The 25,335-nt window shown below is 46.4% G+C and overlaps 1 protein-coding gene and 1 long non-coding RNA gene across 2 annotated transcripts; one reads left to right on the top strand and one right to left on the bottom strand.

Annotated features, from left to right (window-relative positions):
* The first annotated feature begins 127 nt into the window (after window positions 1-127).
* On the top strand, window positions 128-21,808 carry YTHDF2 (YTH N6-methyladenosine RNA binding protein F2). The gene is made up of 5 exons (XM_068172459.1): window positions 128-409; window positions 771-795; window positions 1,108-1,187; window positions 5,274-6,839; window positions 20,864-21,808. The coding sequence occupies exons 1-5, from the start codon at window positions 383-385 to the stop codon at window positions 20,885-20,887; spliced, it is 1,722 nt and encodes a 573-aa protein (XP_068028560.1). The 5' UTR covers window positions 128-382; the 3' UTR covers window positions 20,888-21,808.
* Window positions 21,310-25,335, bottom strand: LOC137462264 (uncharacterized). The gene is made up of 2 exons (XR_010993644.1): window positions 22,031-25,335; window positions 21,310-21,872 (listed from the first exon to the last, which is right to left on the bottom strand). It is a non-coding gene; the product is annotated as an uncharacterized lncRNA (long non-coding RNA).

The following is a 25,335-nucleotide window of genomic DNA, read 5'->3' as shown; positions in this document are numbered from 1 at the left end:
CCTTTAAGAGGTCTCCCACTTCCAGCCGAATGGGGGCGCTACTCCCCCGCCCGCTCCGGTCCTCCGCCGTCCCAGCATGCACTGCGCCCCCTAACCCAAACCACCCCGCCACCCCCCGCCTCTTTTCCCCCATCATTTCCCGCCATTGTGCCTGGGCGCGCGCGGTGCCGCGTGACCGGGCGAGGGGAGCGTGAGGCGGCGGGCCCGGGCCATAGAGACACGCGGCCGGGGGGGTGGGGTGGAGATGGTGGGATAGAGCGTCCCCCCGCCCCGCCGGCGGCCGCCCCGAGTCCACCAGAGCCGCCCCGAGCCCGCCGGGCCCGGACAAAGCGCCGCCACCTCCCGCCCCGCCCCGCCCCGCCTGCAGCCCCGCCGCGGAGCCATGTCGGCTAGCAGCCTCCTGGAGCAGGTAGGAGTCCCGCCGCCGATACCGGGACGGCCCTGCTGGGCGAGGCCGCGGCTCTGGGCCTAATAGGGGTTGCGCCCCGGGCCGGGCCGGGCGGCGGCTGCGGCCTCATTCGTCTCCCGTCGCAGGGCCGCGCTCCATTGTGATGCGGCCGGGCCGGGCCTGTCCCTACAGGGCTCGACCCTGCCGGACCGGATCTCTCCCCTCCCCGGGCCGGGTCTTATCCCTGTCGGGCTTTGGCTTCCCCCGCCGCGACGGGTCTGTTTACCCACCCCAGCTCTGTCCTCTCCTCACTGGGCCGGGTCTGTTCCTCTGACTCACCGCTTTCCCTTTTTCTCTCCCCACGTCGCTGCTGTCGCGCCAGAGACCCAAGGGCCAAGGCAACAAAGGTGAGATGTTGGGGGACCAGGCGGGCCTGGCTGGGAGCGGGAGGATCCCACAGCCGCGGGGGGGGTGGGGTGTCTCCCTAAAACCTGCCGGGAGGGAAATAAACCCTGCGACCAGGCCTGGCTGCTGGGCTAGGGATAGTTTGCAGGTGATGCCTGTGCGGTGGGAAAGTGCCTGTGTGCCGTCGGCTGAGCGTGGTGTATTAGAATTGGTAAAAGTTCATTATATTCTAGGGTTTGACTTTAAATACTTTAAGCTGATAATAATGGGAGCTTATTGCAGAGGTTTTTCTAACGTTCCACGTCTTTTCTCAGTGCAAAACGGCTCTGTGCACCAGAAAGACGGGTTGAATGATGATGATTTTGAGCCCTACCTGAGTCCTCAGGCCCGCCCGGTGAGTACTTGCTGCAGGCAGGAGCACCAAGAGCAGCAAAGTTTCCTGCTGCTCCAAGGGAGGGAAGTTTGGCCTCCTTGTATATTCCCCATCTCTACTGATTGCATTTTGATGTTTGCCAGCTGCCTTAACTTATATTCTATCCCATATCTGCATTTCTGCTGGTAGAAAAAAGCATTTCTTTCACCACCTTAGATTGTGGTGGGTGAGGTAGGAAGGTTTTTAGCAACTTTCTGAAAGCATTTCTTTCACCACCTTAGATTGTGGTGGGTGAGGTAGGAAGGTTTTTAGCAACTTTGTGAGGCTGTGAGAACTTCCTGGAGTTGGTGTCCAGCTTTTTTTTTTTTCAACGTGACTGTCTCAAAGTCACCATTTCTGCTCTTTCAGTTTTAGTGTTGTGCCTGTATTGGTTTCTGGTTCTTTACATCAGAGAAATGTGCTGAGTTGGGTTGTGAAGTTGCTTCACAGAAGACTACTGCTGACTTTTGGAGGATCGGATCAACCTTCTTACCTCAACACTAAGTCAACTGATGATGCCAGTCAGGGGGATTTCTGTTTTTCACAAAAAAACACAAAAAAAAAAAAACCAAAAAAAACCAAAAAACCAAAAAAAAAACCACCCCAAAACAAACAAAACCAAAAAGCCCAGAGCCCACATGTAATACAAGTGTTGAGACTTTCTGAGGACTTTGGTTACAAGTTGAGCCATAGAGTTCTGGAGTTTTGTGACCAGATTCTGGAAGTCAAACTTGCAGCTACTTTTCCTCTTCACTTTCTTTTAGAGTAACACCACTGTTAACTGGTGTTTGTTTGTTTTCCTTGCTGAGCTGCAGGGAATGACACAGAACAGATGGAGTTCAGCTGATTAGATGTACAAGTGTTTATAGATAAACATCTGTAAGAGCACTGGAGCAGTCAGGTATTCTCTTGGCTTCTCTTTCCAGTTGTGATCAGTAAAAATAAGTGGTTCTGGTTTCCTCTTACTGTATTTTTGCATATTTTTACTAGTCAGTACGTTATTTATTTCATGTAAACGTGATGCATGTTTTATTGGAACACAGGAACAGATTACTGTCTCAGTTAAATTTCAGCAAGCATTTTCCTAGTTTATGCTAAAGATCTGAGGATAAGTATTCTTTGTCTGTCAGCTGTTCATAATCTTCAGAATTCAGTCTGTCCATCAAGACAACTCACTGCATTCAACCCCCTGAAAAGTTACAAGCCTAAATTCAGCCTTCATAGGGTGAGAGAACATTATTGCTCTCTCAAGTCTTGAATAAAAGTAGCTACTTTCCTAGTAGCTGTTGTTTAATGCTGATTTTTTTCTGTCTCAGCTATCAACATCCCTAATTCCCAGCTTCTTTCTGAGTATGGATGTATTTCATACAAACTGCAGTTTTATTTAAGTTTCCTAAACACAAAAAGGTTTACTATAATTTTGAAGCAACACAGTATTTTACTCTGTTTTACATGTTTTGATGAAGTATTTCTGGGTCTTTAATTTCTTGTGTCTCAGGCTGGTAAAAATTCATTTTAAAAAGAAGGAAGTGGTTGAAATGTGCCCCAGGAGGCAGAAACTGAGATGGAGCAAGGTGAAACCACCAAGTTAACTTGGAGTGGAACCTTTGAGTGACTCTCAGTTCCTTGTTGTGCTGTGTAGAGCCCAAAACCTCCAGAGCTCGGTCTGAAGGGAGGCAAAAATGCATAGGTATCCAAGGGTACCCGTCTTTGGTGGAGATGGGAAAGGGAGTAAGAGAAACTGCTCTGAATAATTTAATTAAATGAGTTTTAGAGTTGCTTCCTGAGCTCTCTACACACCCATGAGGTAACCATGTTGTAAAGTTTCACTGCTCCTTATTCTCCACCTGCTGTTTCAGGAGTGACTCTTACTTGTCAGTTCCCATGAGGTTACTGTGTATTTTAAAGCTCAGATGCACAGTAAATAATTTTTTTAACCTTTTAAAAACCACAAGCTCAACAGCAAAGCTCACTGAGAATCTTGGTCTGAGTTGAAGAGGAACAGTGAATTTGAGGAAATAACTGTGCAAAGAGTCTTAGTCATGGAGAGAATGAGAAGCTGCTAGAGTTTTATTTGCATGGTAATCAGCAAGTGTGTCAGTTGTGCGAGGGCAGGGGAGCAGAGCAAGATGCCATGTTTGATAACTTAGCAGTGTTGGAGATGTTCATGTGGAGAACAGCAGTGACTGTGTCCCAAATCTGCTCTGAGCTTCCTGTGCTCAACTCTTGAACTGCTCTGCTCCCTTTTTTCTACCTGTACGCAGGTGCTTAGTATTCTACAAGTCATAGCTTAATACACCCTGTGTTAGATATCTCAAAGTTGAACATAATTGACAAGTGGGAAAATACTTTGAGGTGACAAGAAGAAAGATTTTTTTTTTTTTATCTGACAGTGATGTGCTTTGAGTGCTCCTGTGGAGAGAAAATGGCTCTGCCGCAGATTTAGGGATGGGCCAGCATGTTCCTGTTTCTTTAAAGCTGAGTTCAGGAGAGAAAATATTACTCTTACCATTGAGGCGATAAACTTACGAAGTGACTTTGCTGGCTCAAAACAGTAATAGGAAGTTTTATTTGCCTTACAAGTTAGTGTCAGTGTTGGTGCTTTTGGACACACTGAGTCCTGGGTTTAGCAGGATTGAGTTCCTCAGTTAGTAAAATCCTGGATGAGAATGAGTTTTTTTTTTTTACTGATTTGCTTTTGGGAGACTTTTTTGAAATCAAAGGTTGAAGAGAGCATCTCTGAGTTTTCAGGCAGTACCACAGAAATCTTGTCTCTGAACACATGGTGTTAAGTAATTCCTATTTCTGTAAAGCTGGGGCTTGGTTAGCCCCAAACCTGTTGCTTTCCTGTAAGTAGAAGGTAGAATGGTAAACCTGCTATTTCTGGAGAGTGCCAGAGCCATCTTGAGAGATTCTCTGGATTTCAGCATGGCATAAAATCCTCTGGGAGCTGCGCTTGGCACGTGAGTACGTGATTCAACGAAAAATGGAGCAGAGCCTGCTGCAAGCCAAGCTTTTAGCTGGGAACTGCATGTACCTTTGATCTCATCTGTACTGGGCTAGTGTGTTAGGGGCTGAGCAGCTCGAGGCCGCTGCTCACAGGTTCAAATTACTCAAGATTATGTCCATTAGCAGGACTGTAACCACTCCCCAGAGGGGACCTGGGTTTGAATGGGAAATGACAGATGTTTTTCATGTAAGCACATCTTGGGGATGTGTGAGACTTCCCTAATTGTCAAATTAGGCATTTGTTTTTTGTAACCTAAAGACTACTTGGATGTTAAAAGGGAGATCAAGGCATGGAGACGGGGTTTTTTTTGACTCTCTGGATTTGAAACCTGTTTGTGCTGGTGCTGTCACTGTGCTGCAAAAGGCTTCTGTTGATTATTTCCCATTTTCAGGTAATTTTCAGTATGTGCCCACAGCACTGGAGGAGTTTGTATTTTGAGGAATAGGCCTTAAATCCCTGTTTGTTTGTAATTGCTTGGAATATTGTGAAATGTGGAACTTTAAATTTTAGGAATAAAGCTATTTTCATGGCTAGTAAGTTTAAAGAAAGCATTCAGGGACACTCGTGATTTTCACAGCGGGTTTCCACTGAATCCTTTTCTTTCTTATTCCCCATCTCTCTGCATTCTTTCCCCAAGTCCTCCCTGGAGCACTCTAATAAGGGTTAAGTATGTTACACAAGCAGGAAAAATCCTTGCTGGAAGTAGCTACTAGCAGAAGATGATATTTGGATGCAAGATACTGGATTTATAGCCTGAGCAGGGGCTCCAGGGCTTTCCAGTGTCCAGTGTATGTCACAAACACTACACACTCCCCTCTTGGCATGGGAAGCTTTGTCTTTAACCTTTCTTAACCTTTGTCTTTAACCTTTCTGGCAATGGAACAGATTTTAGAGCCCTTCTGACAAAGGTGTTCAAGGCTGGGCCTATTTATCTGCCTAGCCCTAAGTAGGGAGGAGTAGGGCATGGGAAGTCTAAGCTGCCTTTTCTTCTGGTCCTTTAAAATTGGTTCAACTCCTTCTAACAATTCAGTGCTTATGTTTTTGTGGTTTTCTTTCAGAATAATGCATATACTGCAATGTCTGATTCCTACTTACCAAGCTACTTCAGTCCCTCCATTGGATTCTCCTACTCCTTAGGCGAAGCTGCCTGGTCCACAGGGGGAGACCCCCCAATGCCCTACCTGACCTCATATGGACAGCTGAGCAACGGGGAGCCTCACTTCCTCCCCGATGCCATGTTTGGGCAGCCAGGGACCCTTGGCAGTACTCCATTCCTTGGGCAGCACGGCTTTAACTTCTTTCCAAGTGGAATTGACTTTTCGGCTTGGGGGAATAACAATTCTCAGGGACAATCCACTCAAAGCTCTGGCTACAGCAGCAACTATGCCTATGCTCCCAGCTCACTGGGAGGGGCCATGATCGATGGGCAGTCAGCCTTTGCCAATGAGACCCTGAACAAGGCTCCTGGCATGAACACCATTGACCAGGGCATGGCTGCCCTCAAGCTGGGCAGCACAGACGTGGTGAGCAGTGTCCCAAAAGTCGTGGGCTCAGCCGTGGGGAGCGGCTCTATCACCAGTAATATTGTGACATCAAACAGTTTGCCTCCAGCAACGATTGCACCACCAAAGCCGACCTCGTGGGCTGACATTGCCAGCAAACCCGCCAAGCAGCAGCCCAAGCTGAAGACCAAGAATGGCATTGCAGGGCCAAGTCTTCCGCCTCCTCCCATAAAACATAACATGGATATTGGAACTTGGGATAACAAAGGGCCAGTGGCAAAAGCTTCTTCACAGGCCTTGGTCCAGAATCTTGCTCAGCAGCCACCGCAGGTGTCTCTGCAGCCTGTGGGCCAGCAGATCAGTAGTAGCCCACCGGTGACCCAGGCTCCGAGTGGGCAGCAGCCGCAGGCACTGCCACCGCCAGCTCCACTGCCTGTGCCACCAGCACAGCCCACCCGCTGGGTTGCCCCTCGGAATCGTGGCAGCGGCTTCGGCCAGAATGGAGTGGATGGTAACGGAGTGGGACAGGCTCAGGCCAGTTCTGGCTCTCCTTCTGAGCCACACCCAGTCTTGGAGAAGTTGAGATCTGTCAACAATTACAACCCCAAGGATTTTGACTGGAACCCAAAGCATGGGCGGGTTTTCATCATTAAGAGTTACTCTGAGGACGATATCCACCGTTCCATTAAATACAACATCTGGTGCAGTACAGAACATGGCAACAAGAGACTGGATGCAGCTTATCGCTCCATGAATGGGAAGGGCCCTGTATACTTACTATTCAGTGTCAATGGTAGTGGTCACTTCTGCGGCGTAGCAGAAATGAAATCTGCTGTGGACTATAACACCTGTGCAGGTGTGTGGTCCCAGGACAAATGGAAGGGACGTTTTGATGTCAGGTGGATTTTTGTGAAGGACGTTCCCAACAGCCAGCTGCGACACATCCGCCTAGAGAACAACGAGAACAAACCAGTGACCAACTCCAGGGACACTCAGGAGGTGCCTCTGGAAAAGGCTAAGCAGGTGTTGAAAATTATTGCCACCTACAAGCACACCACCTCCATCTTTGATGACTTCTCACACTATGAGAAACGCCAAGAGGAGGAGGAAAATGTTAAAAAGGTAACATGTTTGTGTGTCTTGTCTGAGTTCTGCGGGGCAAGAGGTGGTGGGCGCTGCCTTGCACTGGACAAACTCTGGGGTGTGGACTTACGGGCATTAGCCTGCCTTTTGGCTATCTGTCTCCTTGTACCTGGAGCCCACACCCAAATAGTAGCCCGTCTCTGTGGAGGAGTATGTCCAGAGAAGCCACCAAGGTGATTAGAGGGATTGAGTACCTCTCCTGTGAGGAAAGACTGAGAGAATTGGGATTGTTCAGCCAGGAGAAGAGAATGCTTTGGAGTGACCTAATTGTGGCCTTCTAGTGCCTGATGGAAGCTCACAGGAAAGATTAATCGAGACTATTTACAAGGGCCTGGAGAGACAGGACGAGGGGGCATGGCTTTAAATTGAGAGAATAGGTTTCAGTTGGATAGTAGGAGAAAATTCTTCCCTGTGAGGGTAGTGAGGCCCTGGCACAGGTTGCCCAGAGAAGCTGTGGCTGCCCCTGGATCCCTGGAAGTGCCCAAGGCCAGGCTGGATGGGGCTTGGAGCTGCCTGGTCTAGCAGAAGGTGTCCCTGCCCATGGTAGGGAGTCAGAATTAGATGATCTTTAACATCCCTTCCAATCCAAACTCTTCCATGAGTCTATGAAACAGGTGCCAGCACTTGGCAGAGCAGGGTGAGAAGCCTTGCCCAGTCCCTGCCTGTGACTGACTGTGTGTTGGTTATGCCAAATCTCAGCCTTTGCCGAGTGCTGTGATGTAAACAAAATGTATTTCTCTGCCATTATCAGCTCCTGGATCAGAGCAGTTTGAAGTTGGAGACTAGCAAGGCATTTGGGAAGTTGTTAGAAACCAGAGCCGGGTCTTAGAATGGCTGCTAATCCACCCCCTGGCCACAGTGGGGTCAGCATGACGGATGTCTCCCTCCACTTGTAAAACCTCCAGGAACAGCAGTTTCTGTCCCTCTCCAGGCAATCTAGCCCTCTCTTTAATTATCTTTTCTGTAAGGAGGCTTTGTCTAATGCCCAACCTAAATCTCCCTCACTGCGATTGACATCTGTGACTGCTTGTCCTATGGACACGGTTGCTGTGTTCCTTGTTGCTCTGTTTGGGGCCATGGTGGGCTGTCACCTGCATGGCACTGCCAGCAGTGTGGTACATGAGGTGAGCTCCCAACTTACCTTGCAGCTGCTCTCAAATCTTCTGTCATCATCTACTCCTTAACAATGCATTAGTTGAAAATCCTGCCCCAAATTCAGGAACCAGTGGGCTTTGACTTACTTGGGTTCAGCTGTTGTAAAGTCACCAGGGGCTGCCCTTCCCCTCAGTGTGGGTCTGGCTTATGTTTGATCAAAATGATAATTATAAAAATTAGCATTAGCACAGCTGGCTGGGAGTTTGCCAAGTTTCCTGATGATCTCTTTAGTTTGAGCAATGGGGAATTTTTCACCCAAGACTTGAAGAACAGAATCAGGAGCTGCAGCTGCTCGCTGTGACAGTGAATGTAGTTTTAAATTTTTTTAATATATTTTACATGGAGCATTGTATAAATTATAACATTTAAGCACAAATGTGGTTGCTTGCAGTCCTTGGAGAAAGTCTATAAGGGAGGAATAATAAATGGCAAGGTGTGAAGGTGTAAACTGGTATTTTGTGAGGACCTGATGGTTTTGTGTGATTTCACCTCCCCGAATTGTTCCACTTGTTGTCCAGCCTTTATCTTCCCTGTGAGGGCGAGTAGGCTCTGGCACAGTTTGGCCCCGACAAGCCCCATCCGTGGAAGTGTTCAAGACCAGGTTGGATGGGGCTTGGAGCTGCCTGGTCTAGTGGAAGGTGTGCTTGCCCATGGCAAGGGTTGGAGCAGGATCATCTGTAAGGTGCTTTCCAACTGAAATCATCATGGGATTCTGTGATACCCTCCAGACCTGACTTCAGGGAGCAACAGTTAGCATTGTTAGAGAGTCAGACCTTGGCACAGTGGGAGAATGCAGGGGAAGGGGGAAAATGCTCCTTAAGGACAGGTTAGGGATGGATGGTTGAAAAGAGGGAATACTAGGTATGGGTAAGCAGAAGGAGAAGGAAAAGAGAGAAGGCTTTGGGAAAAGCAGACACAAGGATGGCTCTTCTGGAAGGCTGCTATGTTTGCTGTGTAAAGTCTGAAAATCAGGAATATACTAGAAATGAGGCTTAGCAGTTTTCTTAAAGGTGTAAACTGTCTTTATTCATCTTCCCAGTTGCATTTTGAAGTCTCCTTCCCTGCTTCTTGAGACGTGCTGGTGTGGAGAGTCAAAAGTAGCAGTGATAGTCTGAGTGCCAGTGCTGCCTTTCTGAACCATGTTCTAGTGGATGCAGCAGCAGTTGATTAGGAAAGCGCTCTTTCTCTGCAAAGGAACTTAATCATAGGTCTTTGGAATTCACAGAGGAGAAGGGAGTTGTGTAAACATAGTCGATGTTTGCTCTTTGCTATTTACTCACCCTGTGTTTCATGCTCGGGGCCCCTGTAACATCCAGCACGGAGGAGGTGACTCTCTGGGCCTTGGTCATTCTTACAGCAACAGTTTGACCTCCTCAATCACTCACTGACACAGCCTGGAGTGTGGTTAAGGTTTCTGTAACTTCTCTTTCATGGTTTCATTGAGGAACAGTTATTTTTACAGAAGGAAGGTTTTCTTTTTTCTTGGACTGATTCCTACCATGGCAGTAGAGGTGCCAAAAAGCCCAAACCATGCTCTGTCTGCTTGAAGCATCTCAAGTAATCACCTGAATTAAAAAAAATATATGAGGAACCAGAACTGAAGCACTGGAAGGTTAAAACGCTGCTCTGGCAGCAGCTCCCTGCCTGCTTTTTGTGCTGGGGAAATTCCATTGCTCCCAGCTCTTTTATTTCTCCTACAGTGTGAGATGTTGATGCTCTGCAGTTGGTGTTCCTTGAAGCTTAAATGTTTCAAGGTTTGGCTTGTTTCGAACTTCTCCCAAGCTGCAGTTGTTTCACTCAGCTTCAACTTGCCCAAATCTTTGTCTCATTTGCAGTTTGATTCCGGCTTGCTGCCTGAGCAGATGGATGATCTCTTGTGAAAGTCTGGAAACTCTTGAATATTCTTTTATACTTCTCACTGTTGGTCATTTTTTCAGAATCCACTAAATCAGGTCCAAGAAATTATATGATAAATGTATAGTGTTTATGCTGTTTCCATTGTCCAGTGAAGGGAGAGGGGTGGGTAGTTAGTTCAGTGTTGAAAACACTGAAATAATCCTCTTTCTTTTCCTGTTGCCTGTGCCCATCCTCTAAAGCTAATCTCCATTCCTTTTCCATGTGTTACTTTGCTCTACTAATCCAGTTTTTTAAAAGGTTTGAATATTCTCCTGACCCAAAATGGTGGAGCCACTCACAGTGCAATCCTGCCCACAGCAGTCTTGAAACCCAGAATAGCTGCTTTTATAGTCGAGCTTGTCACTGACTTCTTCCATGTAAGAATTATTTTATCTTTGCTTTAAACAACCAAAACAACAACACAAATCCCTGCCCCATGGCCATGCACTTGGATTTCTAGGAATGCTGCAGTGACCTTGGTGTAAAGGTCTCCCATAATGATCTGCTTGGTATGAAAGGTTGACAGCTTGTGTTTTGTGGAAACACAATCAGTGGAAAACTCCAAGGGAAGTTTATTTTGATTCTTTCTGCCTGCCCAGGCTTGAGATATTTGGCTATCCCTGCTTCCAGGGATTTTAGGAAGGCTATCTCATGAAAACCAATGCTGTGTAGAGCACAGGACTTAGTGGTCAGGTTTGCAGCTGAAAAAGAGACACTTTGCGCTGGGACATTGAGTGTTGAGTCAGGCTGAGCTGTGCAGAATGGGAAAGGCTTTGGTGGGGTTTGTCATGATGAGGATCAACCTCAAAGCACAGAGGTGGGATTTACCAGATTGGCTCTGTTATTTCTGAAATTGTGCTGCTTTGTGCCTCAGCTGATGGTGTCTGCTGGTTAAAGGAATACTGGCAAGTGTCACTCACTGCCTCCTTAAAACATGTGATTTAAGGGAAAACTGAGGGGTGTTGTATGAGCCTGTTTGAAGTGGGCAGGCTATTTCACAGTCACTGGAATACATGAATGCTTTCTGATGGATTTTACAAAGCTCTTTTTTTCTTCTTCCCAATTTGTAATCTCAGAGGGGAGGAGAGAGAATGTTCCCTATAGGGTGGACCAACACTCTTTCCTTCTGCTGTTAGAGTTGTCCTGGAGAATGCTGCATTTGCTTTGGCTTTAGTATGTTCCACGGGACAGTATTTTTGACTTGAAGATTCAATTCCTGGATATTCCATATCAAGGCAAAGCCATCTGTTCTCTGTGGCAGCAAGGGAACACTCCACTCACACAGTTCCTTTCATTCGGTGATCCCAGGACTATTTGCTGTTTTCTGCTCCAAACTGTGACCATAGTGAAATTAATTGATTGATACACCAAGCCAGAATTGCTGCTGTGCTGTTCAGCAATGCACATGGTTTCAGTTTATTTCCAGGCTGTTTAAATCCTGTAGGACTGTGTCCATGCTTGTATGTTTGCCCAGGAATAGAGGAAACAAACCATCCTGCTTATTCCAGTGGCTTGGCGCTGGCTGTTTGTAAGGAATATTTTGTGCTTACGATAATTTTAAGCCAGCCTTTAACAACACTCACAGATATTTTTGCTCGCATTCTAGCTGTGTCTAAAGACAGGAGAAAACTGGAGGGAAGACTTAGATCTGTCTGATGCTCTAATGGGTGTTTTCTGCTGTGAGACTGGGAGCTGTGTTTTCTCAACCCTAAAACAGGAGCAGCTGAGAGCCTTTTCACTGCAACTGAAGTGGAATCAGAGCAGTGAAAGAGCAAACCACTTGCACTTGCCTTGTAGTCCTGTCTCTCACTACTATAGAAGTCTTTAAAATAGTATTTTAATGTAATGTTAATATTATAAAAGAATATTTAAAGTTGACTTGTTGATGTTAGTTTAAGGGCCTGTTGAGATGCACTGTTTACATTTTTTCAGTTGTTTTATCCCTGTACATGGTGGAGGGGTGGTACTAGAAGATTTATAAGGTCCTTTCCAACCCAGGCCATTCTAGGATTCAAGGACTGGGATTGGTGTTGGGCCAGACAGAGAGTGCAGGCCATCTGCAATGGGGTTTCACACCTCTTAGAGGTATGGTGTCAGCCATGGGGAGTTTATTCCACACCCTATTCTTGTGAAATTGTTCCCAACCTACTTCTTGCCCTCTTGGTGTGGGCAAAGCTTCATGTTCCCTCACTCCAGATTATCTTGGCTGCATTATTTCAGCTCAGAGATGCAGAATACCCTGAACTAATTGTTCTTATAAATATGTTAATTGAATTGATTATGAACATATTAATGACTTCAAATTAATGTTTTAAAATTAAAAAAACCACATTTTTTCCCTTCAGCCGATGAATTAAGATGGGGGAATGACCTTAAACTGAAATAGGGTAGATTTAGATTAGATACTAAGGAGAAAATAATTTCTGTAAGGGTGTTGAGGTCCTGGCAGGGGTTGCCCAGAGCAGCTGTGGCTGCCTGGATCCCTGGAAGTGCCCAAGGCTAGGCTGGACGGGGCTTGGAGTTGCCTGGTCTAGTGGAAGGTGTTCCTGTCCATGGCAGGGAGTGGAATGGGGTGGGCTTTCAGGTCCCTTCCAACCCAAACCAGTCTGTGATTCTGTGATAATTTGTATGTGTACCGCTGGCAAATTGCCTAGAAACACTGTTGAGGACTTGGAATGCAGAAGGGAGTGTGTAAGGTGTCAACAGCAGGGGTTGCTTTGGTTTTTTTCCTCCAAGAGTTCTGGATAACTTGCTGTGGCACCAAGGTTAAGAGCTACTTAGACAGGTATGTGTTTCAGGTTATTTTATTAACAGCTGCTTCCCCAGGAAAAGTTCTTAATGTTCCAAGCAAAACTCTTTGCCGTCTGCTTCATTCAGTGAAACCACCAATGCATGGTCTGGTTCAGTTCCCTGGATTTTTCCCTAGTGCAGAAGTACCGCGGGTCACAAGACATTGCTGAAAGCTGATTAGGATCCCAAGAAAACAGTTGAAGCGCATTGTTCTGTGGGCAGTCCATCAAGAATAGCTCCGTGCACAGTGTTCCTTCCTTGTTCTTACTGAAACTGTAATTCTGCACCAGCTTTTTGCCTGAAAGAAGCTGTTTTCTTCTTTTGTGTTTCAGCTTCATGAAGCTCCTTGGTTTGTGCTCTCACCACAATTAGTCCTCTCATTTTTCTGCAGGTTCTGGTTTGTACCTGGTAGTAATTGTCCTGTCTTATGGCTTTGTGAGTTAATAATTAGTTCTTTAGTGGTACAAACCACTGGAGGCTTGGCAGCCAGAACAGTGCCAGCACCCTGCTCTGCCACAGCAGTTCCTAGGGAAGTTAAACAAGGATGGTCATTACCTAAACTGATGGCTAGGACAGAGAGTTGTTTGTAGCTCCTTCCAGTGCCTAGTGCCCAGTATGAGCCTTTTTAATTGACATATAAGTCATATAATGGCGTGTTTGAGCAGTTAATAATGAACCATTTGGGGTTTGTGCAAGAACTTGGAAATTTCTGATTCTTTATAATTATAATTTATTTTTTTCTTAAAAGAACAATGCTGAGCTGCTTTTTTTTTTTGTGTGGCTAACTGCAGAGCTATTGTAATGTAATCCCAGTTTGGAAGATTTAGATAAAATCTACCTAAAACTCTTTTCTTTTGTTTCTAATCTTAGGGGGAAAGGAAACCACACTCTGCAGTTTCCTTCTTTGTATCTATGCACGGTGAGGAAAGGCTCTGCTCTCTCCATCTCAGCTCTATTATTTGTGGTACCATCTGTAAAATACCTTCAGAGAATTTCCAAATTCCAAATCATCATCTCAAAATTAAGGAAATCGAGAAGTCTTGATCATCGGCCTTTTGGCTGTTGCAGCCTGATTTGGAGTTCAGCTGATTCCAGAGCCATGTTCTTGATACACTTAGAGGAGAGAAAAAAAAAATTAAATACAAAACTCTGTTCCAGTGAATGTGGCTGCTCCCTTTCAAGTAGCTGTAAAATGACGGGACATGCTATAGGGTGTGTTGGCTCTTCTAACATGAGCTTGTGAATTCAGCTCTTCCTGGCTCACAGAAGCAGGCAAATAGATCTCCTCTTGTCCTCTCACAATACAGAATATTCTCAATAAAGAATATTGTGGTGTCTTTTTCTTAGCATCTTTTCTTAGTGGTGGTAGCATGAAGTGTCTCTTCTGTCTTATTTGGGATGGAGGTAGTGTTTAAGCTCAAATACCAGGACAGCTGCAGTGGGTCAGATCAAAGTCTGTGTAAGTGCATCTCACGTGGCTGCAGGAGCTGCATGTCTGCTGGGCACAGCGGGACACGTTGCTTGGGTATCCCTGCTGTTTCCTGTTAGAAAGTCCTGTGTGCAGCTGGCAATAACAGTTGAGACCAAACACCTGTGAGGACAGTACAGGCACATATTCATCTCTGAAGGTTTTCTTTCCCTTGAACACTATGTTGACTTTGGAATTTACATAACCCCAAGGATGTATCTTTGTCTTTATCAGTTAATGATTTTTCTGTCCAAGATTTCAATGAACATCTTGAGCATCCACAGGATCTACAGTTCTTCAGCTAATTTATGTGTTGTGTGAGGAAATGTGTTCTTTTGATTTGCTTTGAGTCTGCCTCATGATTCCCCCTTTTCCAGTGGTGAGCAATTATTTCACTGTTTCCTCTGTGCCTACTCTGCCTTTCCCGTCATCTGTCTTCCAGGCCAGATAGAGCACAGTGGCTCTGCAGATGGAAATGCTTCTGTCTCTTGCTCATCCCTATTTTTCTTTGACCCTTTTCTAGTTCTGCTCCATGCCTGTGGAGGTGGAGAGGAGCAAAGACACTCTCTGCTCAGGATAAATCCTGTCTGGGTTTGTATAACAGCACAGTGGTATGTTTTGTTCAGGGTAATATTTGCTTTTCTTCAGAGTAGGCAATTTCCTGGAGTTACAGATTGTGTTTCTGATGGTTAAGGGTCAGTTTGGAACCTGTAATCTTGGAATTAGGGCAGGGATTTTCTGCACACGCATTGTTTAATTTTTCTCAATCAGGTAGACCAAGTGTGCCTGTAAAGTTCAGCAGCTTTTTCTCACAAAGTTGTCTGCTTAGTCAGCTGCTGGTTTTATTACTCTGAATAGCTTAATATCATCCATAAACTTGGTCAGTCCTCTTTCTAGATGTTTTATGAATATGTGGAGCCACAAATTCCACCGAAGCTCTGGATTTTCAGTGCTTGGCATTACACCTGCATGGTGTGACAGAGGGTACTGCCAAGGCTTTAACTCTACAGCAGTGAAGATTTTGAAACATTGAAGTGGAGTTCCTTCCTTTTCTTAAGAGTTTTGTGGTACTTGTGGTAAGACTTCTTGCCTGAGTGATTGCTTAAGGTAATCAAAGTAATGAAATGCATTTCCTTTGTAGTGATGAGGAAGAATAAAATCTCTCTAGTTGTTGAAGTCCAGGAGAATTTTCTTTCTTCCTAATGACTGGAAAGGACTTGTGTTATTTTGCTTGTGCTCCAAAGTCAGCCAATTCAGTTCCAGGCTGTGTTGTGAGCCAAGTTGTCCTCCCATGGAATGCCACTGGGAATCCTCCCAGCTTGCTCTGTCTCCTCTGCTCTAAATATTCATGCATGTTCTCAGCTTTTCACCATTCTGTTTCCTGCCCTGTGGGACAAGAGTCCCTATGTGAGAGTAATTATAAATGTTTGTGGGAATTGGGCTGCTTTATTCAGGCAATTAAATGTGATGTTTAAGCAAGACGAGGTTTGTTCTTTGCAATTGATTATATCCGTTTTAAAACATGCCTGGAAAGATTCTGGGGAACAGCAGTGTGCCTGAGGATATCCAATAGCTCGGACTACCTTGTGTAAACTCTCCTGTAGAGGAAAAGCCTTGGCTGTCTTCATGCCCTTCTTGTCCCAGACTGGTTGCTGTGACATGGAATTTAGGTGTCCAAGGACTTGTATTTCTTCTTGGCTCCTGCTTGTTCAGTGATGTGAGTTTGCCCTGTTTAGAGTTCTGTGGATATTTGGGTTTGCTGTGTTAGATTTTGATCTGTAGAGCAAGAGGCCTGTCCTGCCATGACAAAGAATCACTTTTTATTTGCATTATCTCCTGTCTTCCTTGGTGCTGAGCCCCATTAAGTGAATGGGAGGTAGGATGAAGGTGTCAGGCTATAACTAGATCACTACCTGATTTTTATCCCCTTTTCTAGACTAGGATGTAGCTTTTTTTTGTAACCCTGATGGCTTTCTAATGCTGTCAACAGAAAAAGTCATGTTTGGTTTGTAAATACTGGGACTTGAGACTGCTTGTGGAGCATAATATACAAGTGATGGATCATCCGTCATTTGTGCTATGTCTTCCTTGAGCAGATCCTGCTGGGAGGGCCTTGGGCTGCAGTAACTCCTGATTTCTAAGACAGTGATCTAAGTTGTCTGCCTTGGAGACACAGGCACATGGAAATCCTGCTGGGTTGTTTGGCTGGGATTGCATCAAACAGCAAAGTGCAACACCACAGGCTGAGTGGGGCTGTTGAGGTGCTTGATCAGTGAGTGAGTGTGTGTGTGTACCAAGGCCAGAGTTTGATTACAGGCTCTCCAGGAATGGTCATGGGCCCCAAGGCTGCCAGAGTTCCAGAAGCATTTGGGCAAAGCTCTCTAACACAGGGTGGGATTGTTGCGGTGTCCTGTGCAGGGCCAGGAGCTAGACTTGATGATCCTTGTGGGTCCAGCTCAGGATTTTCTGATTGGGTGTCTTAGCCTTTTGGGGATGATACTGGGAGTTCCAGTGCTCCAGTGAAGGAATTGCCTGTGGTTTCCTCTGTGGGCCGGCACTGGGTGAGTGATGCCTTTTGCTTGGAGGACTTTCTCAGGCTGAACTGAGACTGTGCCTGGCCTGGTCTGCCCAAGGGCTTTGGGCTGTGCTGCAGCTCAGGCAGGTCCCAACAAACTAGGGTTTGTGTGCTGCACAGCTGGGAGCTGTGTCCTGGCTTCTTCTCCAGGTCCTCTTTTGGCTTAGTGTGCTATTTCTCTCTGTGGTGTGGCAATAAAATCCTTACCTTTGCTGGGAGTGTTGATGCTGAACCTTGGTTGTCAATCAAGGTAAGAGTCTCTGAACAAATGGGCAGTGTTGTCTCTTATTGTCATTTTGTCAGGTCCAAACACTTGATCCTTTTGTTGTTGGCTCCCCTGCAGTGTGAATATATAAGGTGATCTCCTGTTGCTCAGTTGCTGTTAACAGGACCTGGCTTGTGACATGGCTGCAGCCCCTGGGGACAGTAGTGACAGGACTGAAGTCGCTTTGAGTGGTATGATCAGAGAGAGAGCTCCTGTTTGCATACTTGCCCGATGTGAGCTTGGTGTCAGCACAGGATTTGAGCTGTGGCATGTATCAGCCATTCCCATGCCATGCTGCTCTTGCCCTTCCTGTTCCTGAGGGATTTTATGGATAGGGATGTGTCTGAGCAGGTGTCCTTCTTGCTTCTCCCCTATGGATCAATAAGATATGAGCCAAATTTAATGAAAGTGCAGCCAAAGGGCATAAAACACTTCCTGATGGAATCCCTTTGATCTCCAGGGATTGTATCCCAGGGCAAAGCTCAGTGTGTGCATGCAGATGCTGCTTTGTCTTCTGGAGCTGTCACATAGCTGGGTGGGCTGTGACACACATAGCCTGTGGATTTGGACGAGGATGAGCCAGGAAGGACAAATGTTTGCAGTGTGGCTGAGCCTTGCTGTGTGTTCTGGTAGATCTGGCTGGTGGTTGAATGCTTACTGTAGCACCCCAGGGACAAGATGTCTTGGATCCCTCTGCTCCACTCAGATGACATCTTGCATGCAGTGCTGCATCCAGCTCTGGGGATTCCAGCATCAGAAGGATGTGGAGCTGCTGGAGAAAGTCCAGAGGAGGCCACAGAGATGCTCTGAGGGCTGGAGCCAGGCTGGGAGAGCTGTGGGTGTTCATCTGGAGAAGAGAAGGCTCTAGAGGGACCTCAGAGGCCCTTCTAATTCCCAAAGAGGCTCCAAGACAGCTGAAGAGGGACTTTGGACAAGGAATGGAGGGACAGGATACAGGGAATGGCTTCTCACTGCCAGATGGGATATTGGGAAGGGATTGTTCCCTGGGAAGGGTGGTGCAGCTCTGGCACAGGGTGCCCAGAGAAACCATGGTTGTCCCATCCAGATTAGACAGGGCCTGGAAGAAACTGGTCTAGTGGAAAGTGTGCCTGCCCATGGCAAGATGAGATTTCAGCTCTCTTCTAATCCAAACCAGTTGGATTCTGTGGTTTTGGAACAGGGATCCACCTCCTTCCATTCCCTTTCCTCCATTCCCTTCTGTCTTGTTCCTTGAGGCAGCCTCTTGACTGAAGGGAAATGGAGACCTTTGGGGACCCCCTTCCCGAGTCCTGGTTTACAGCAGGTCTGAAGCAAAGATGTTCACTTTGGTCCCCTCTCTAGCTTGGCAAGATGGGGGATATCTGCTCTAGCCTCTGTTCTGACACATTGGTATTTAAGGGGGGGATTTTCCCTGGGGTTGGCTCCTTATTAGCTGCCCACAGGCTTTGGGAGCAGCATCATCTTCTCAGCAGGAAGAGGTGATTGCTTGGGGTCCAGCTGCTCAGCTAACAGGGTGATGTGTGCAGAAGGAACCTTGGCCACTGTCCCAGCCCAGGACCTGGCCCTGGAGATGCACAGGGCATGATTGACCATGGCAGCCAGCTTATCCCATGTCTGCATTTGGGAAGTGGTGGCATTAGCTTAGGCAGTTGCAGCTGCTTCCCAAAAGGATGTGTGACATTGCCATCTGTCCCTGTGTAACGTAACATGCTGGCTGCTGAACCAGGAACAGGGCTTGGTACCTTCCTTTGGATTTGTGGCTCTCCCTGCGGTGCTTCTTGTGCTCTTTGTTCAGGCCGGGCTCCGCTTCCCACCCTGGTAGTTGGATTTTGCTGTGCTATAGTGGTGTTTTGGCAATGAAAGCACCTGCAACAGACTTGGGCAGAGTTACAGGAAAAGGAGAAATAAATTGACTTATTTGGGTAACTGTTCTTGATGATAATGCGTGCCTTCGTCTGATCCCTGTCCCCAGAAGACAGCAGAGGATCATGCTGCCTTGCTCTGCATCCTGCAGAGGAATTGAAGGTGAAGCCTCCTTGGGTGTGTGGCTGAGAGGCCAAAGCCAGTAGTAGTGTTCTGAGCTGGAGTCCAGGCCTCCTTTTTTGGGAAGGTTTCTAAGGATAGATGGCTGCACATGCTGTTGTCCCAGGATTGAAGCTGTTTGGGGATGGGCTCTCCCTGCATTCAGCAGTGGCAAAGGATGGGCTTTCCTGTAGCAGCCTGTGTGCTTGTTGCAGAGGTTGTGTGAGCTGCCAAGATGGGAAGGTGCCTCCCATCAGCAGGTTAGCATGGGACCATGGGAAGCAGGCAGGGGACTCTGTTGCTGCCCTTATTTCAGGTGATACAGCTCCAGGCAGAGCAGCTGACATGCACAGAAACATCCTGAGCTGAACCAAAGCACTGGGTTCAAAGCCCTGACAGCATCTCCTCTCTGAGTGAAGAGGGAAAACCTCCTGTACCTGTGGGTTCCTGCTGCAGGTATGGCTTTGCTGTGAAAGTGGGATGGACTTGGCACCTCTCGGACTGGCTGGGTGGTGATGGACTCACTCTGCAGGAGCCAGAGCCCTGGAGTGCATGTCATGCCTAGACTACAAGGGACCTACCTGTCTTCAGGGAGGAGGCAGAGCCAGGGAGAAGCATCAGCTCAGGGCCCTCTGTCTGCTGACAGGTTTAATTTCTGAGGTGGTGTCTTATGATCTGGGAATGACACTTCAAACACCTCATAACCCTTTGGGGAAGCCTGGACCTGCTTCTGTGAGAGCTTCTCCATTAAAACCAAACAGAAGTCAGAAGAGATGGGTATGGAGTGCTGAGAACAGCAGAGAGGGGTGGCATCCTTTGGTGTCTGGGGGTATTTGGTGCTGTGCTGCCTCTTTGTTCTGGTGTTTGGACAGGGTGTTTCCTCAGTGCTGGAGGAATACCTGGGGTGATAGCAGCAGTCAGTGGGAACTTCCTGTCAAGTTCTTGTTTTTTGAGTGAGATACCATCAAGTTGTGTCAGGGGTATCAGGGAGGTTTTATGCTGGGGGCTGGGACTGTTTCAGTCCCTGCAGACCAAGGCTGATGTCAGTGCTGCTGGGGTTTGAGCCCCAGCCTACTTTGATGCCTACATGGGAGTTCAAGTGGTGTTTTTCCATAGAATCATGGAGTGGTTTGGGTTGGAAGGGACCTTAAAGACCATCTCATTCCAATGCAGATACACTTTCTTCTAGACCGGGTTGCTCCAAGCCCTGTCCAACCTGGCCTTGGACACTTAGAAGGATAAGGCAGCCACAGTTTCTCTGGGCACCCTGTGCCAGGGCCTCACCACCCTCACAGGGAAGAATTTCTTCCCAAGATCCCACCTAACCCTGCCCTCTGGCAGTGGGAAGCCATTCCTCCTTGTCTGTCCCTCCAGGCTTTTGTCCAAAGTCCCTCTCTAGCTTTCTTGGAGCCCTGTTAGGCACCAGAAGGGACTTCAGAGGTCTCCCTGGATGAACACCCCCAGCCTATCTCCAGAGCAGAGGGGTTCCAGCCCTCAGATTTCTGTTTCTGTGGTCTCCTCTGGACTTCCTCCAGCAGCTCCACATCCTTCTGATGTTGGAATCCCCAGAGCTGGATGCAGCTCTGCTGGTGGTGAATCAACTGAGATGAGAAAAAAAGAAGAATGAGGAGCTGTTGGATCTCAGCATTGTCACATCTCTGCAATGACTGGATGCAGTAGCAGCACTTCTTTTGACAAGAACAATGCTCTTTTCCTGACTTTGCTGGCTATGGGACAGGCTCCATGGGAGAGCCATATCTTGGAATGCTGATGTGTAACAGTGGTGAATAAAACTGTTCTCAGTTAATATGATCTCTGTTTTCTTTTTGCAGGAACGCCAAGGCCGTGTCAAATAAAAGGCCATTCCTCCAGCACAGATTGCAGCAGAGATTGCATCCCAGCTGTCGTTCAGAGAGAGAAAGGAGCAAGAGTATCCCAGAGAAAATTAGGACTTTTTTTTCTTAATTCCTTTGACTTCAAAATACTTTTTCAAACTTCCAGTTAAAAAAAATGTATTGGAATATCACAAGGACTAAAAAAACCAAAAACAACAACAACAACAACAAAAAAATCCCTTCTAGGTAGAGTTGATGTAAAACCTGTCCCCTTTCTTTTGGTTTTGGTTGTGATTTCAGAGCATATGCTTTGGTTTTGTCTTTTTACTATGGTTTTGGATTTTCAAGTCCGTAAGTGGCATATGCATTTTTTTCCTCTAATTTTTAAATCCCACTCTTTCTCCTCCTTCCACCCTGTTGGGTCTCCTTCCCAGGTTTCAATATTTGCACTTGGAACACTGAATTATAACATCCACCATGCAAAGTGGAGTAACTTTATTTTTTTTTCTTTCCACGGACTGGAAGAGGAGGAATTCTATGAGGAAGTCGGGGTTTTGGCCTAAGAAGAATTGAAAAGAAAACTGTCCACGAGGTTATGTCTTAAAGGTGGTTCATTTTTCTCTGACCCTTTGTTACTCAAAAGTCAAGTACTAGGAGTCCTAAGAAATGTTCTGTTCTTGTGCATTATATAGATTTAAAGATTAGGTCTGGATGAATTTGATTTTTTGAAAGCTGAGAACAGCGGTAAAAACTTGTCTTGTTTACAGGAAAATGAATTTTGGACAATAAAAAGCCCAAAACAAACAAACCAAGGAAGAAAAATTGTAAAATGTGTAGTGACTATGTTTCAGTTTCTTGTTAAACGAATGAGGACTGGGCGTTGCCTTTCTTTTCACCATTAATCACTTCTCAGTAATAAATGTGAGATTCTGTTGAGCACCATTGTTGTCTCCTGCTCCCTTCCCCGTGCTGTCATCTCCTTGGATAACAACTATTGGAAAAATACCTGAAAATAAGGAGTGGAGAGGTGATTTCTCCTTGAGTTTGAAGTAGGGTGCTCTCACCTTGGCATCCCCAGCTCAGTCCTGGGGCTGTTCCAAGCCCTTTGGGATTGCTGTGGCTCCCTAGTGTCACCTGGCTCCAGATGTGAGGGGCAGTGCCCACCTGTCCTTGCTCCCAGGATTCCTTCCCATGTCATGGGTAAGTTGGGGATGATCCAAGCTCCTTCCAGGTATGGGAAATGCAGACACCTCAAAGCCCAAATCATCTTCCCTGGGAAAAACACTCATCCTGAAGAAAATAATAAATCCTCCCACTCCCTCTTCCTCTTCTCTCATCAGGGACCCTGCTGTTCAATTTTGGTGGACTCCACCTCTGTCCAGCAGCCCGTTTCTCCAGGAGCTGACCAGCTGACCAGTCTGACAAGCATTGCTGTGGAACAGTGTCAGGTGTCCTGAGGGCATGGCCAGTGTCAGGGCCCCCAAGTGCCAGCAGACTTGCTGAAGGAACTGGGTATGTGAGTGATGGAATAAACCCTTACTGGCTGCCTTTCCCCTCCCTTTGCACTGGGGAAGGGGCTATGAGGGAGCCCATGCTAGGAGGTGATGCGGAGATGGTCATTTGGGGCAGCCCAATGCCACTGGGAGAGTGCACATGCCGTGGAGGAGAAGGTGAGTAGATTATAAGCGTGGTTAGGTGGGGTCCTCCCAAAAAAAGGAGGTTACAGCCCTTTTGGGGCTGTAAACCCCAAAATTGCCTGGAAGTTTAGGGGGTGTTTTTTGCAAAAAATACAAAAAATGGTAGCATTTCTTTTTAGGTATGTAAAAATAATGATTCTTGTAAAATTTATTTCAAAATACAACCTTGTATCCTACTGTATTATGTACAGGACCTTGGAATATAAGAAATTCTAAATATGAATATATAGGGTTTAAAAATGCAAGTACAACTGTTGTGTTTGTAAGTTAAACAATAAAGGGCTTGAAAATGGAAAAATATCTCTATGAAGGCAATAGAAATAGCTCTGACTATTCAGAGTTTTTTTCTGTCTCGGTGTAAAACAGTCAAATCTTGGCTGGCACTGAAGTCACTGCTGCCACTCAGTGATAAGTACCACGTACGGCAGCTGCCCGGCAAGGAAATGCCACACTCAGAATGGCATTTAAATTTTAATTTAAATTAGAGATCCCTGGAAAAGCAAAGGTGAGGTGGGATTACCTGGAACCTCAGGGGACCGAGGTGAAGGCGATGAAGAAGCAGACAGCCAACAGATCCCACTGCTTCTCACTCCAGCAAGGGGAATTGCCCTGGAATTCATGTCCAGCATCTCTTCCAAGCCCCACAGGCGAGCAAACAGGTAACCCAATACTGATATCCTTTGTACTTAAAATCAGCGCAGATCCACCAGGAGGACCTGCAGTTCAGGGACACATCAGCAACTGTCTTCTCACTTGGCACTCTCCACATTTTCCCTTTCCAGTGGGATGCAGGTGCCACCCCCCAGAGGCAGGAAAACTGCCTTGTAATCCAGTACAAAACCTGCGTGGCAAGCCCAGGACACCAGGAGCCAGCAGCCATTTCTCCTGGATTTCCTGCTTACAAGCAGGCATTTTAAGCCTGCTTTGCCTCACAGGTGCTCTTCTGCCAAGGGCATTCCTATCTCTTTTTAGCCTGATTCAAGTTTCGGAGAGCTAAGTTTCATGAGAACTTGTTCATACTTTGTGACAGTTGGCAGCATCCGTGTTCTTTCACTCTTCCATTCAGAAGAAAGCACAACCCTTAGACACCTAGTGTGTAATCCATCAAGGGAAAACCACCTCACTCTGGGAAGAAACGTAATGCCCAGTTTTGGCCAAGACTGAAAAAAAAAAACAAATGGCAGTGCTGGAAACATTTCCAGGTATGGAGCCTTCCAGCTCCCAAAATGCAGCTCACAGGCTTCTTCCCACAGAAACCTCAAAAATGCCCCTTACTGGGCTCAGGGATAAAACCCTGCCTGTTCCACCAGCCTGGTATGGAATATATTCCATGGACACCCCAGGAAGATGTCCCAGACCATGATAGGGGGTTGGAATGTGGTGATCTATAAAGTCCTTTCCAACCCAGACCATTCCAGGAATTTAAGGCAAATTTGAGCTACTTTTCAGCTCCCAATTCCTTCCCAAGCCTCATCCTCTAGGATGTCTTTCCCACAGCTTGCTGGAAAGGGAAGCAGTGGTTCCTCTCCCTACTGCAAATTGCTGAGCCTTGCCCAAAAACCACCAGGTAACATAAATGAGTGATCCACTGTCTTGTCTGTTTTCCATAATCCAATGCTTCAGTGATGTCAGAATCAAACAATCAGGATCAGTCCCAGGTTATAGGTATGGTTATGATGGAATAATCCCCAACACTCACTGCCAAGTGCTGCTGGAGGAAAAAAAGCTGTGGCCAATTCAGGTGATATTTAGGAGGGTCCCTATCTAGCTTCCTGGGATGTATGGGAAGCTGCTGCTGACAGACTGGGACTCAGAAGAACTTAAGTAGTTTACTGAAAGCTTCTAAAACAGGGACTTTTTCCCAACTCCAAGGCAGCTCAAATGCTATGGCTCCCTAGACTTCCTAATGAAGCACTGCATAAGTGTGTTGTGTGTGGGAACCTTCCTTTAACCCAGTTTCAGGGAAGAGTTACCTAATATTTCAATTAAAATTTAAATCAGCTTGTAAGATATCAGACAGAAAAAAATACCCAAATGCTCCCTTTTCCCAGCTGAAACTTACTGGGATATTGAGAGCTTATTTGGAAAGAAACCTCTCTGAAGGATATTATATCAAATATCATGGAAATTCTGAGGGATGGAAAAGCAAATACTTTCAGAGTCATTTCCATCACAAACATCCTCAGAGGTGTCATTTGGTGGCTCAAATCCTGTATGGCTAGACCTGACACTTTGGCTGATGTGGGAAACAGATGGGAAGTGGCAGAACAAAGTTCAGTCCTTCCTTAAAGCAATTCCCAGGCAGTTGATGACCCTCCAATGAAACTCTGGCTTGGGATAAGGCCTTCCTGCCTGTGGCATTGATCTGGTTGAGCACAAGTGCTCTGGCTGGGAGTGACAGTGTCGCGGAAATTACGGAAAAAGCAAAAATTCTCCAACAACATTTTTTAGTGTTAAAGAATTGAGGCGTTGCTTTATTTTGTCCAGGATGTTGTTCTGGCCAGGATGTGCAAGAGAAATAATTTCTTTCACATATTACCTGGGTTGTGCAGAGAAAATCCTTCCATCACACATGATTTTTACTAGATTTTTCACATGCAGTCAAAATTCAGATAAATTCATTGGTTCAATGTTCATTGGTCCCAAGTTACACAGTTCTTAGAATTTGGTTTCCTATTGGTTATTGATCCCTTTGCCTCCAATGCTAATTAGGTTCTCATTCTTTGTTTTCTTACCTACATTTTCTCAGACCAGGTGTCTCTGACCATGCCA

This window comes from Anomalospiza imberbis, chromosome 25 (genome assembly GCF_031753505.1).
Source record: "Anomalospiza imberbis isolate Cuckoo-Finch-1a 21T00152 chromosome 25, ASM3175350v1, whole genome shotgun sequence".
NCBI classification, from domain to species: domain Eukaryota; kingdom Metazoa; phylum Chordata; class Aves; order Passeriformes; family Viduidae; genus Anomalospiza; species Anomalospiza imberbis.
Note: the sequence above shows the minus strand (reverse complement) of the source record. Positions and strands in the feature narration are given on the sequence as shown.